The sequence below is a fragment of the Lepidothrix coronata genome, unplaced genomic scaffold, assembly GCF_001604755.1.
Source record: "Lepidothrix coronata isolate B3197 unplaced genomic scaffold, Lepidothrix_coronata-1.0 Scaffold39, whole genome shotgun sequence".
Taxonomy (NCBI): Eukaryota; Metazoa; Chordata; class Aves; order Passeriformes; family Pipridae; genus Lepidothrix; species Lepidothrix coronata.
This window is the reverse complement of record NW_016690219.1, coordinates 606,827-621,978: the sequence shown is the minus strand read 5'-3', so window position 1 is coordinate 621,978 and position 15,152 is coordinate 606,827. Positions and strand designations below refer to the sequence as shown.

The 15,152-nt window shown below is 39.9% G+C and overlaps 1 protein-coding gene across 2 annotated transcripts in view; it reads left to right on the top strand.

Annotated features, from left to right (window-relative positions):
- Window positions 1-15,152, top strand: part of LDAH (lipid droplet associated hydrolase) — a 117,076-nt gene that overhangs the window by 69,376 nt on the left and 32,548 nt on the right. For both annotated transcript variants that reach the window (XM_017813097.1, XM_017813098.1), the window contains exon 5: window positions 7,395-7,635. In XM_017813097.1, the coding sequence (XP_017668586.1) occupies window positions 7,395-7,635 (241 nt within the window). The remainder of the gene's footprint in view (window positions 1-7,394; window positions 7,636-15,152) is intronic.

Below are 15,152 nucleotides of genomic sequence, written 5' to 3'. Positions count from 1 at the left end.
ACCCCTTAGTGAATCTGAGCTTACAAACATCACCATGATGCTGTTAGTAGCACTCAAATAGTTTGCTTTTCTTAGGGAGCAAGAATTCATTCAGCCCATCAGAGAAAATTTAAGTGTATTATTTAGAGTTTTAACAGCAGGTTCACAGAGTTGCATACACTAACTGTGCTTTTGTTTGGAAAACAAACTCAGCTCTGCAGGGAGCAAATTATGCTCTTCATATACAAAGGCTTTTCATAGAAAATTAAAAAATCCTTCCTTCTGTCACATACTCTTGCAGATTATACGTAATAAAATGAGAAGTCTGGAATGAAAGTAATAGAAAAAATTAAATGCATCTGATGCCAAAGGGAAAATTTGGGAACTAAGAAATAGGAAATGCAGAAAATTTAGGTTGAAAGTGTGAAATCAGATGTATATGCCCCTGCCCTGTTCTGTAGCACCCTGTATGTTGAGAGCAGGCTATAGAAGATGATAACAGAATATTCCCTTTCACTAAAGCAGCTACTAAGGAACTAAACCACCATGACATTTGTTGTAATAAAAAAATACAACATTTTCTGCAAAATGTTGCTTATTTGCATATTTTACCGCTTTGTTTTACGGAAACAGTTTGGTTACCCAGAAAAGTAAGCTTTGGTTAGAGCAGAGTATTGTGAATTACCACAAAGTCGTTTTAAATATTCCTGCTTTTACAGTTTATATTTTTATGTGGAGTCATCTAACTTCAGTTTATTTGTCAATAAAAAGCTTAGTTCTTATAAAGCACTTTGAAATCATTGGTTATAAGATTCTCTATTAACTGTGTTTGAGATACTTGTTACCTATTTAATATGTCCAAATATTTGTTTAGAATCACAGGAGATCCATAAGGTAGAATAGAAGAAAGTGCACACAGTATGGTCTGACTTCACACCAGGAGAAAAACAATTTTTTGTCACTTGTGTTCATTCTTTGGTTCTTTTGGTGTCATGAAATCCTGTGGGTTTGTTGATATCGTGCTGTGACAGACAGCTTGCTGGTACAGCAAACCAAATGGCATCTTGAACAGCTGAAGAAGAAATTATTCAAGATTTTAAAATAGAACTCCATATTATATATATTTTATTGTATTATATTATATTTATATACTACATAATATTCTACTATATTATATATAGTAGAATATTTATTATATTATATTGCATATAATTCATGACTGACCACAGTGAAGGGGCAAGCCCAGCAAGTCCTGCTCTAGTGAGAGGACAGCCGAAGCCAACACTGTCTGGTTTGTCCTGTGTGTTTTCTTGGAAATCTGCTCGGCACAGCTGTGGCAATAAAGCAGGGAATACTTCCCTGATCCTCGTTGTTTTGCCTGCAGATTTCTGCATACTGAGTAGAAGAAATTGTGATTAATGTGGCATTCCGTGTCAAGGGTAGACTGTAGATTACCACTAAGTGCATCATTATGTTATCTTTGAAAAATTTACTAGGTTTCACCTGACAGATAATAGCTTTTCCTCTGCCAACACAGCAGAGGAATAACAAACTAATACATTTGATGAACTAATATATATCAAAAGAAGTGCTGCTTTCGACAGAGAAGCAGCTTTTGCTTTTCTCAGGGTTTTGAAGGAATTTTAAATAAAACTTCCCAGCCCTGTGATTTGAAGCCATGCACACAGTGGTGCTGTGGCTGTGGGGCTGCGGGTGAGCCACAGAGCTGTGCTTGAGTGCTTTGTTACTGAGCATCGGGCCACGCGGTGGGTCCGTCCCCGCACAAATCCAATGTGAGCCCCCAGCGACTGCTGCTTCTGCCATTAAAACAAAGTGAATCAGTGGGTTATTTCTGAGGAAGTTTCACTTTCTGGTATTTTGTTCGGTGTGTCAGAGTCTTGTTATTTTACAACTCTGGTAGAGATATCTGAGCATACCTGTGGGCTGTCGTGGGCAGAGATGGTCTCTCCGTTGAGAGCCAAAGGACTGAGAAAGCCTGGCTGTTAATTAATGAATTCACCTACTTGGGATCTCTTCTGAAACAAATCTTTGGAATGGCTCCTGCTCCTTTCTGTCGGTCATTGTCTGCCTTCTCACATTCTCCCTGCTTTTCTCTCCCATTTTACTTCTCTTATCAAAACGTCTCTCTGTATTAAGAGCAGGTGGCACAGTGAGAGCCCTCTCGGGCCCTCGGCTGTGTGAGCTCAGGAAGGCACACACCTGGGGTGCCTGAGTCTCTAACCAGCATTTCTTGTGTAATCAAAACTGACTGATTTCAAAAGTACCAAGCTCCTCTTGTTGTTGTCAGAGGACTTAGCTGATCTGAAAATCAAGTCACTTTTTTGGTATACTGGTTGTGAATGGCATCTAGTTTTTAAGTATGGTTTTGCTTCCTCAGCACTCTCACTTACCAGGCCCTGTACAATTAATATTACCCACTCAAACTTTAAATTGTAGCTGATTAATATATTTCAACCCTTTCAGTAGAGGGCACTAATGAAAAATATTACTGTGCGGGGTTTTTTAGCTTTATATGATTTGCATACTTTTAGTGTTCTTGTAAGGGAACCATTTAAACACTTCACAGAAATCCTTTGATGGTGTGGTTGAGACTATTAAATTGTGCAGTGATAAACATCAACTTACTGTAAATTTAGTTGTTAGGCTTTTCGTACTATGTTCTCATTTTAATCAAAACAAAAAAACTTCCAACTATTTCTGTAAATCCAAAACCATGTTGACATAACTATTATCCAGTGAAGTCTGAAGGTACTTAGTTGTCATCTTGTCATCTTGTTTTAGATAGGTTAAAAGCTGAATACAAAGCCCAGATGTACAGGAATGTATGTGTTCTTTACTTAGGTAGTTTTGAGGAAGCCTTTGTTCTATTTTTAATATTTATATGAAGGAGTAATCACATGGAAGTGAATCACATTCATTTAGGGATCCTTCCTAAACAAAGCACCTTGCCATGCTTTCAGGGAATGGATATTTAATAATCTTTGCTTTGAAAGCTCACTTTTCCCATAAAATAAATAGTTTCTATTCCCTCTGTGTTCTAAAATTTACTGTGCAGATCATACATTCTTGAAGTTGATGAACTGATTGCTCTAAATACCGAAGTGTATAAACAGTGACAGCAGGGAAATTCTTGAAGTCCATACACCTTCCTACTGTGGTGTGTGTTGAAGAAATAAAGGGCAGAACATTCTAGGCTGTTAGGGCAGTTTGTTCTCTGGACACATGCTCAGGCCATGCACCACTTCGTTTTCTCAGTTTCATGTGTGTGTCTATATATATATATATATATATATATATATATATATATACATTGCTTGACTAGGGACTAGGAGCTGCCATGGCAGCCACAGGAATTATGTGAAGAGTTTGCAGGTTAGCTTTTGGTTCTTAACAAGATGTAGAACTTCTGAGACACTGAATCGTATTATAGATGCTTGAACCATTCAGGTCTTGAGCCCTGTGAAATTTAGAGTTAAAAATTAATGATGAAATAGAAGCAGCTGTTTAGTGACTAACCCAAAGAGCATCTATGCTTGAACATTGAACTTTGATATATGCGTCATCCTGAGTGTCGAAATCTTGCAGTTTAATAGCATGATAAATAAATAACTGGTAAATAAATTGAGTGACAGATTTACAAATACTGTTTATTGTCACAACAATCAACAGTGGCAATTCCAGTATAACTTCATAGTACATGTACTATTTTTAGTGGGTAGACCAAAGCACAGCAGAGGGAGGTGATACAACCCACAGCTCTCAGCAACTCCTGGACAGAGGGTGTGTTTGCCTTCAGTAGATTCACCAGCCAACTTTCTGTGGTCCCAAGATCCACTTGAATCTCTGTGACCTGTGTTTCTGTTCACCCAGCTCTCTGCTTTTCCATGTGATTAACACATAAAAATCACTGGACATTGAATTGAGGGTAGTTTAAACCAGGTGAATCTGGATTTCTCTCTCTAATTATATTTTCACTGGTCTTATAATAATTCTGAAAGTTTTAACTTGAATATAATTCTGTGCCATATACCTGATTTCAGCTGGTGTTAATTCATATAGATAAGATCCAGCCATTTGAAAAATAAAAAAAAAATATTAACTGATGTTGACCATTTGCATCTTAATAATTTCCTTCATTTTACCTGAATATTTCTGCTTCACTTATTTCAAGAAACAAATATGACTTTTTTTTATGGTCATATGCATCATTATAATAAAATGGGTTAAATCTGTTGTATCTGCAGTTCTATTGCAAAGAAGTTGAACTACATCTTTAAGCAATTCTATAGTGAAATGCCCATTTCAAAATCCTGGCTTGAGAATGTAGCAGGAAAGTAAGAAATAGTTGATAAGTGTTTGAAAAATACAAATTTTACATTTCTCTATTAAGAGAAAAATATTTAAAAAAAAATTAAATTATCCTCCATCTTACCACCATCTTTTAAATAAGTGTGCAATTACAAAATGCAAGAATGCACAGGACATTGGAACAACTTTCTTGGTTTGTCCTTTTCCTGCAAGGTTTAGCAGCTTCCCCAGTGGTTAGTGCAGCCCTCCAAGCAACTAATCCTATATCTATAAACTGCAATGTCAAGGGATTAAAGTGTGCCTGGGAACGCAGGTCAAATCTGCTTTAGATCACAACAGTTTGAGTTCAGCTCCTAGCTGAAGTATCACAAAACTACCATATAATTTAGTACAAGTTTTGCATTCCTATACTTCAGCTGCTGGTTGCCTTTAATAAAAAGAGGCCCGGGATTGATTTCCCTGAGAAGGTATTTTTCTTTGTCTCAAACCAAAGTAGGATCAACTGGAAAGTAGAAGGATTTCTTAAAATAATTCTTTATTTTATATAAATAGCTCTTTCAAAGTCTGCTTTTAAAATAGTGTAAAAAGTACAGTATGGCAAGTTTCCAATGATGGATGCATGACATGGAGAATTCCCTTCCCTCTCTCTGCCTGGCTGAACACAGTGACTTAAGGGACAGGGCAATGGCAACAAGTTCCTGCCTGGCACAGCTGGTGCGTCTCCTCTGAGACTGCCCCACCTCTCCAGGTGCTGTAGAATAACAGATGTGAGGCTCTGCAAGTACAGTAATCAGGATAATGGTTCACCTGGCTTGGAGGTGTCGCTGAGGTTGTCATCCTGCACCCCTCATCAAAACTGCTTCTGTAAGAAAAAAGATGGTTCATTTTCATAGGAGACTCCTCCTGAAGGGAACAGAAGGACCCACTTCTTATAGAAACCTGCTGCCTCCCTGGGTCCCAGGTTAAAGATGTGAAGAGAAAGCTTTCCACCCTGGTATGGCTCTTGGATTATTATCCACTATTGATTTTTCACCTAGGCAGCAATGAAGTTGCAACAAGCAGTCTGAGGGAAACTAAGAGAGACTTCAGGGCCATGGGACAACTGGTTAGGGAATCAGGAGCACAAGTAGTGTTCTCCTCTGTCTTCCAGCTGCAGGGAATCATGAGGGAAGAAACAGGAAGAGCCAGCAGATCAATACCTTACTCTGACCAGTTGTTCTCCAGGTATCCAGGCCCCTGAGCTGGAAGACAGGGATGGTAAGCAGACTGAAGCTGCAGTAATCTGAGAGGAAATGGTTGGTGATCTGCTACACAACTTAGACACACAGATATGTGTAGACAGCAGGACGAGGGCAGTGATTGTCCTCTGTACTTGGCACTGATGAGGCCACACCTGGAATCCTGTGTTCAGTTTTGGGCCTCTTACTGCAAGAAAGACATTGAGGTACTGGAGGGTGTCCAGGGAAGGGCAACGTTGCTGGTGAAGGGTCTGGAGTGCAAGTCTGATAAGAAGCAGCTGAGGGAGCTGAGTGGAGAAAAGGAGGCTCAGGGGGACCTTATTGCTCTCTACAAATACCTGAAAGGAGATTGTAACCAGGTGGGAGTCAGTCTCTTTTCCCAAGGAACAAGTTATAGGACAAGAGGAAATGGCTTGAAGTTGTGCCAGGGAAGATTTAGATTGGATATTGGGAAAAATTCCTTCACGGAAAGGGTTATCAAGCACTGGAACAAGCTGCCCCAGGAAGTGGTTGATTCACCATCCCTGGAGGTATTTAAATGAGGCACTTAATTTAGTGGTGGATGTGGCAGTGCCAGGTTAACAGTTGGACTTGATGATCTTAAGGGCCTTCTCCAACCTAAAGGATGCTGTGATTTTTATCATATTTCCTGAATGTTTGCTGTTTGCTATGTTACAATGCCCAGATCTTGTAAGCATCTCTTAGTGACATGCCCTCTCTTCCACTGGAGAGCCGCTGAGACCAGGGGTGCTGCACACAGGTGTAGTGGCATACATTAGCTGTCTCATCTGAAAGTAAAGACAATTATTTTTAAATATTTTTTATAAAAATATTAATCTAATTTGCACAATATATAGAATGACATGTGCAGTAGAGCAGGCGTATGTAACTACATCAGTTTTATTTATCTTGAGTCACCAAGAAAGCCCAGCTGTTTATACCTAATTATCTGCAGATGCAATATCCAAAATATCTCTTACTTTACTTTGTTGATACTTCTGTTAGGTACTGTGTGTGTCTTTGATGGTTATTCCTCTGTGAATTATTACAATATAGTTTTACTTCTGGAAAAATGTTGCAGTTATCCTTTTAGAATATTTGCTTGATCTTAACATTGCAATATAGCTGAGAGTAGGTATATTAATTCATTTTTTATTAGTGTGGATGGGTTTTTAATTGATTTCTTTGTATTTTAAGGCTACAGTGTATTCTATTATCACCATATAAACTGATTACCAGCTATAGAATATGTCTATTTCATTATAACATACAAAAAGCAACATTATGTGTCAGTGTAGGCACCACAGTGAAAGGGCTGTGCGCTTTTATGCTTGTACTGGCCAAGTTTACCTGTATTGAACTGCAAATTGAAAACCCTGTGTGTTGTCAAACTGTAACACAGCCATCACAGTGGCTAACGCATTTTAATTTGGTTGGCTTACTTGGAGAAAATAGTTTACCAGAAATAAAAAGCAATGTACTTTTCCTGACATGTGAAGCCCGCCGGGACTGAGCGGAGGGCTCCTGCCTGCTGCCCTCTGCTGGGGTTACTCCTGCTGGAACCAGCATTGCTGGTGCTTGCAGGTACATCATGATCCCCAAAGGACTCATCTCTGAAGTTCTTTGCCGTCTTATCATAAAACTGAGCATTTCGTAACCATGTACTTGTTTGCTTCATCTTTTAAAAAATTTAACATGGACACTCCACAAATCCTGGCTGCGTGTCTGAGGTGCAACGTGCCTGGAAAACCCATTTCAAGTGGGGGACTCGTTTCCAAATTCAGCCCCCCGGGCTGGGCTGTGGTGCTGCAGGACTCCTCTGACAGTGGTTTTCTCGTGTCCTGGCAGGTTCTTCGCTCCGTGCTGCTGTTCCCGACGATCGAGCGCATGGCTCAGTCCCCGCAGGGGAAGCTCATGACCCCGCTGCTGTGCAAGCTCCGCTATGCTCTGTACATGCCTGTCTACCTGCTGTCCTTCCTGCCTGAGGGCGTCAAGGCCTCCCTGGTGCGGTTCGCGCTGCGAGGAATGAAGACCTGTGATGAATCTTCCATAACAACCTCCATAAATCTCTTCAGCGTCGACTGCATCGGTGAGCACTTTTTCTGTGTTAAAACTATCTTTTGTACTTTTCCTTGTTTAGCAAATGTTGGTTTAGTTTTGTGGACCAAAAGCTTAATATTAAAGGACAGTTTTTTAAGAATAACAGGTCTGATCTTTTCTGAAATTAAGACCGTGGGTACAGGAAAATCTCAAATGAGTCAATTAAAAAAAAATCATAGGGGGAAATTAACAAAATATTTTCCCAAAGGATATATATTTCTTAAGAAAACTGACCTGTGCTACTAACGTGATTTCTCATGTGATTGAAACGCTCTTTTTACAATCTAGTTAATGTGACTTATGTCTGCCTACTTTTTGCATTTCATTCGTACTGGATGGCGAATATAAATCAGTAATCAGTTTCACAAAGGGTTCTTTGCATCTGTTTTTTTAAAGCTATGATTTAGCCAGCTGTATAGACTCTGTCAGCTGAATTGGAATATTGGTAAATTCAGAAAAGAGTCTTCAGCCTACAACGACATATAGAAGTTACTTTATGCAAAGAATTTCAGCACTTTTTTGGGCATAAAGAGAAAGATTAATGTTCCTCTAGTGCATATTGTATGCGTATTTTGCACATTCTAGAAAGAGAAACAAATTTAAGAAGGGGAGTAATTTCAGTTAAATTATGTTAAGTTTAGAATGAAAACCAGAACGTGAATTGTGCTATACTCCAGGTATTTTGGTAAGTTAGCAGTTCAAAACAATTTGGAATAGAATTGACATGCTAACACAGTAATAATAGCAAGAAGGAAGTTTTGATTGCATTAATAGTAATAAAAACACATTCCTACATTTCCAGTTGGGCTCTGTCTTCTATCAGTTAAACTTTACTTACTAATTGTCTGAACAGATGTGCCAGAGTAACTGGGTTTGCAGCGAGGTCCTGTACCTTTTGTGGATCTCTGGATGTGTTGGTCTGTGTGGGAGGCTCTCTGTAGGACGGTACAGAGCCTGGAAGAAGGATGGGAAGGGAGGGTTCTTAGTGCCAACCCAGACAGCCCCATTTATGTTGTACAAACTGAACATAATGACAGTCACTCCACTGCAGTACCCTGTGCCTGACACAATCAATCTCCTGATTGATAATGTGGATTTCTGATAGAAGTCCTATAGTTTGTTGCTTGAGTTCCTATTAATTTATGTCAGTTTCCTGGTGGCAAAGGAGAAAGCAAGCACACAGTCATACCTACACTAGATGTTCGAGCATCTTCCTTTGGTAATTGTGTCTCAGAGAAAAGGTATGTGGCAGACTGTGGGGTCACATTTCCACAAGCCAGGAATCCTTCTCTGGTCCTTACAGATAAACTTTTACCTCTAAAAAGCAGGTTATACACAGCCAGGGTTGTATTGGAAGTGGTCCTTGGCCTGCATTAACCTCCAAAAAGGCATGGCCAGCCATTGTTTGTATGTGTTGTTTGGCCCAGACCACAGCCAGTGGCAGGAATAATTGAACAGAACAGATTTTGGATGCTGCTGTTGGAGCCTGACTCCCTGAGCCCTTCAGTCCCCAGGTGAATGAGCCCAGTTGATGTGTGCCTGTCAGCCTGTTGTAATTTCCTGTGTGCACAAGTGTCTGACCTGTGTCTGAGCTGTAAGGTAAATTGAGGCAAGAAACCAGGCTGAAGGTCCTTCACTCCTAGGATGTGATCTCTCCCTATGGTCAGTTTGTTGGCTGCATTAATTATACCAGAATGAAAAACCCTGGGAGCCAATGTCTTGTAAAACTTGCATAAATAGGCCTTATTGATGCAAGTAGTTCCTTTGGGCTTGTGATATCATCTCTCTCAAGCAGAATTCCGCTTTGGTTTCATCTTTGGAAACTGATGATGTTTTACAGCCCAGTGACTCAGGACCACATGTGTGGATTAATAATCTTTGGGCTTTCCGGATATTGCCTGTTAACCTTCTCTTTCATTGTTTGAGGACAATAGAAAATGTTACCATTCAGCAAAAATTTGCTAAAACCTAGCACAACAACTGAGTCTGTCTTATGGGACTGCTCATCTGTGAGTTGCTGAAGCCTCTGAATTTATGGTGGATGCTTTTTTGAACATTTCCTTGTCCCTTAATAAATAATTCTGAACCCTTAATGGTTCAGAAATGAAGTTGTTTCTCCTCTGCAGGAAGGTTGCATGTCAACTCATTAAAAATACCCATATTGCCTTTGGCCTGTACCTCTGTTGCATTACTGTAATTGTAATAAAAGCTGTGATTAAGAGCAGAAAAGATGGTAAAAGTTTCCTTAAAACTAGTACGTCCGTTAAAACAAACCAACCTGCCAGGGATTTGTTACTACATCCAAAGCTTAGTCACAACAATGTTTTCTCTGCTCTGAAAGGAAATGAGATTTGAAAACTTAATTAGAGCGAAACTCTGAGACCAAGTGCTTCTCTCGCTGACACCGAGAGTGAAAAGCTCCATTCAGTGGCAGCAGGATCAGGCCCTTGGTTGAAAGAGTCTGTGAAGGAAGAATTGTTTTACCTATTTGTCCCACTGTTCCAAATTATGTTTTCTCCTGCTTCTTATCCAGGAATCTCTTTCTGTTGTCCTAAATTCATAGTTGATGACACGTAGAAGCCCCAGTCACACAGCAGGAGGAATTGCGATGACACTGCAGACAGGGAACATAATATAATGTCTTGTCCCAAAGGGGAAACAGTACAGAAAGAGGAGAGACAGCAGCAACTGTAAAGAAAATGGATTGTAAGGAAGGATGGGTGTATAAATAATAAAGGACCTATAAGAAATAAGCAAAAGGGGCTGAAGGGGCTTTGCTTACCTGGATAGTAAAGATACCTTAGGGCAGAAAAAGCATTACAATGAATAAACAAGCATTTGGGTACTTGTATTCCTGAACCTAGGAGATGAATAGACAGAAAAATTGAACATTAGTGACCCTGAGTTATCTGAAACATTGTCACTCTGTTTATTCAGGCTAGCAAAACAAGGCTACCCATATCTAGCACAGTGGTGATGGTTCTACAAATCATGTACAGTCCTGCTGTGCTGGAATACTTTGGCACTCTGGTGCCCTGAAATTTGTAAACATTTCTTCGGTGACAGATGCCAGTAGCAGACTTACAGTGACAGTAAACCATTCTATCTACACGGGACAGGATTTATTGTCCAGCCGTTTGACTGGCAAACTTCCTCCGTTTGTTTCTGTAGAATTTCCACCGAAGCACAGACATTACATAATGGGTAAACACCGCGCGGCTTTTTCGAGAAGCGGGCTCATGGGTCAGGGGTTAACGTCTGGATGACAGGGAAGATACAGATAAGCACAATAGCAAGAAAAAGCTCCAACTGGCCCAAACGAGGTGGGTCCTTTGTGATCTTGAACCTGTGACTTCCCTGGAGGAATCTGCCTGTTTGTTTAACCTGGTCGGGGAACAGGGCGGCACCACAGGCTGGGGCAGGGGGAGGTCTGGTTTCTGCTGTTGGGGCAGGTTGGGGAGGAGGGGACTCAGAAACCTGAAATGAGGCTTTCAGATGAGTTTAGGCTGTCACATGAGTGAGGACTGGAAACAGTAGATTCCTAGTTTAATTGAAGCACCCAAGAGATGTTGTAAGGCAAAGAACTAAGATTAAACTCCGGAGTTTGGATTCAAATTTTATCTCAAGTGTGAAGACATTCAGATTTCATGTGGAGTGTTTACATTTCCCTCATTTTACAGAGGAAAATGGGTAAGGCAGTTTCAGGCACTCCACTTCTACGCCCATGGGACTGTATAGGAAGTGAAAATCCCAACTGAGGTATTGAGGCTTGTCTCCCAGCAGTGGCTGCTTCTCTCTGTTGGATGTACAGGATGGCAAAATTACATCCTGAAGTGCCATAGAGTAAAAGTTTTCTTATAGGATAAATTTTGCAGATCTATCAAATAGCATCTGGGAGGTAAATTTACATCAAAAACCAGTGAAACATAAGCTTCCAGATGCCATGAAAATGGAATAGGAAGTTTTTATAATGATTAAGTTATTTTAAAATTGTATCTCCAGGGAGCCAACTGGAAAATTGCATTCTGGATTTGAATTCTCCCAGCCTTTTGAGTTGTCATGGCTTGAGGTTTCTCTTCCAGTTCTTTCTTATTTAGCAGAGAGATTTTAAATTCAACATTATGAGTGGTCTTCTTCTGACCACTATGGACATTATGCTGTCCAAATAGTTGGCATCTAAAGCAGGACAGGGGAATCACACCTTGTAATTGACTGCTGCACTTTACTGACCACAAAAGGGACTCTCTCTTCACTAGAAATCTAAAAGTAGAGGAGATAAATCCCACTCAGTGTCTACTGACTGTTCATTTTGCTTCAGATATCAGAAAACAGTGTGATCTGAATTGTCCACGCAGCCTTTACCGCTGCTGCCAGGGCAGTCAGATATCTCGTGCTCTGGCTGCGTTACAATTTACAGCTGCCGGTTTCTAGTGAGAGTCCTGTTGTTTGTTTCCTGCCTTCTTTGAAAACTGATTTTACATTTCCACCTCCATTTCTTAACAAGCAAGTTGGGAATTTTTTGGAGAGTTCTTTTTTTGGGCCTAAAATGCTATGGAAATGCCCATCTAACCAAAATACTTGGGTAAAGACAGTACATGATGTTGTGCTTGTGGAACTCAATAGCACCTCCACCTATCCTGCTTATATTTTTCAGAGTTAAAAACTGGTGTTTAAAGTATTAGGTAAGCTCTTGAGAAATAAATTCACTTGAAATGGTGAAATAAGTTTTTGCCCCCAGAAGAGTATTTTTAAAAACTGTATAATTACATAGCTAAAATTTAATTTACTTTCCTTTCTTTGCTTTGAAATGAAAGGGATGTTCTTTTCTTGCATTGAAACTAAAACTGAACTCGTAAAGTGACAAAATTTGTGATAAGCATGACTAAATTCAGCACAGAAGGCATAGTTCTTTTGATTTTTATTATGTTTTTTAAAACGAAATCAAAAGAGCTTTGCCTTCCGTGCTGAATGGAATGAAACCTGTCCACTGAGGCCTGCATGGCCAAGGGGGAGATGTGCATTATATTCTCATCTAGGTTTTATTATTTCAAATGCTGTACCAGTATGTTGAAAAAGAAACCCAATGTTCAAGACAGGCCATGAGCTATTGGCCAGCATCAGATAGCTGGTCAGCAGCAGAACTGTGTCTAGACCTACATCCCAGGACAGCAATTGATGTACTGAACCTACCTAGCCATTAGTTTAACTTTATATATAGTTTAACTTAGTTATTAGTTTAACTTTAAATATATATTGCAACCGGACTTGTCTATCTCACATTGGCCTCTTTAGCCACCAGTGCGCTTGTAGCAAATGTGGGTAGAGTCCTTCCCAAATCTTCACTCACGAAGCCTAGCCATGATGATGATAAATATATACATGTATGTTACTCATGAGCAGCTTTCCCAAACCACACTGGCTAGACAGGCTGGTGTGCATGCAGTGCATTTGGAAATAGAGGCAGAAACTGATACTACCGGATTTCAGGTAGCACCTTGCAATCTCACACCTACATTTTTCATAGTGCGCAGGAGAATAAGAGCTTTCCCTACCCCCTCACCACTGGGCAACTGTGCAGATCTTTGAACCCAAACCAGGACATTTTGAAGTTGGTTTTCCAGGCTGACTGAAATCAAAGCCCTGGTAGTAAAAAGTGATTTCTTTGTTTCTTCTGATGAATGTAAGTTTTAGATAACTCCTGGCTATAATGCAGAAATAATTTCAAGGATATTTTCCTACTTTTATATTTAAATATGTATAGAATTTCAGACATGATGGATAGCTAGACAAAATTTCGTGGCATACAGAAATTACCGACATGGTGCATAAATTACATCCACATAAACTAAATAATGGTACATCTGTGCAGCGTAGGGCAGTATATCACTGGTGAGCTAAAAGGATGGAACTCAGCACGTCGCCTCTCCTTCCTATGTTCATTCTTTGATGCCTAGTGAGACAGAAGGAGGACAAAAATGATACAGTAGATGATGTCCCTCCCTCTCATTATCATCTGATTAGGATTCAAGAGAAGTCTGTCCTGAAATCAGGTAACTCTACAGCAAGTAGAGTCTCCAGCAACTTGTTTTTTGCCTCTCTCTGAATTTGCTGCTGCCAGGAGACTGCTTTAGGTAGCCCAGCAGCCTGGCCTGGTGTGCTAAATCCTCTGCTCCTGCAGAGTTTCTCGGCAGGCTCCTGTGTGCTGTCACAGTTGAGTCCTATCCACTTCTGACATTTTAAGTGATGATCGTAATATGTATTTCTGCAAAGTGTTTAAGAGCGTGTTTCCTTACCTGTGGAAACACAGTAATATTTTATCACCTGCTTCGCAGGAAAAGGGGCCAAAGAATAACAGTCTTTAATATTTTCATGTTTCCTCTGCTACTGTTTATTTTCCTGTGTGATGCCTGACTAAAATGTTTGTTTAATGTAGTCGGACAACTCACCTTACCAAGACAGCACTTAAGCTGACGGAAAAACCTCACATCTGCTTTATTCTCTCTGTGAGTGAACTAAGCTTTTCCTTATTTTAGAGTAGGATGCTCATATTAAATTACTGGAGGAAGGCAATGACTTTTATGTATTTATAGTCCTATTTATTTTTTAAAGTCAATCTGCTTCATAATTTACCCCGTTTCCAAAAGAAAGAAAGAAAGAAAGATGTTTAATGAGGACTTTTATTACTTGAAAAAGCTTTTACTTTCCTGTGAAAGCCTTATGAAAATAATAGTAATAATGTGGAAATTTCTCATTGGGTTTATTTCTGTTAATTATTCCTCTTTTTCTTCTTGGGGGGAAAACCCAACATAAAAAGCTCCCATCATAAATATTACTCATAAGGCGTGAATGTTTTGATAGCAGAACTGCTGATCATTTCCATGAAATGTGAGGCACAGTTGGGATTTGGTTGGGGAAGGGGAGATTGTTTATTCACCCCTGGTGAGGTTTCATCCCCAGGGACATGATTTACTCCCACAAATTCACAGCAAGTCTAATGATGTGTTGCAAATGGCATAAAAATGGAAGAGGTAACATCAACAAAGAGAAAGGATGTTAAAAATAAGTATATGCCAGTTAAGTGCTACCAGCTATAGTTGCTTTGTGTTAGCCTGTGCCAAGCAGTCAGCTGCAAATTGGCACTTTATTTTCCCAAGACAAAGCCCCCTGAATTCAGGGGAAGGACTCCCTCCTGCAGTAGGCTCATGCCTTTTGTCTCAGAGGTATCTATCTAAATTCCCCCAGGAAATATCTGGAGTAGAGCTCCTGGCTCTGTCATGACTTGTGTTTACTGCTTGGGAATTCAGCTTGATTCATCGAAGTCCTTCATCAAAGTCCTTCATCGTGCAGTACCAGCAAAGCACTTAAACATGTGCCAAAACCATACCCATGGGTAAACTCTAGATATTTGTGTCTTGGAATAAGGTTTTTTTTTGGAAAATGACATTTACAAACCTGCTAACTAATGCAGCACCTGCCATTCCATGTGCCTGAAGGGGACACTGGTTT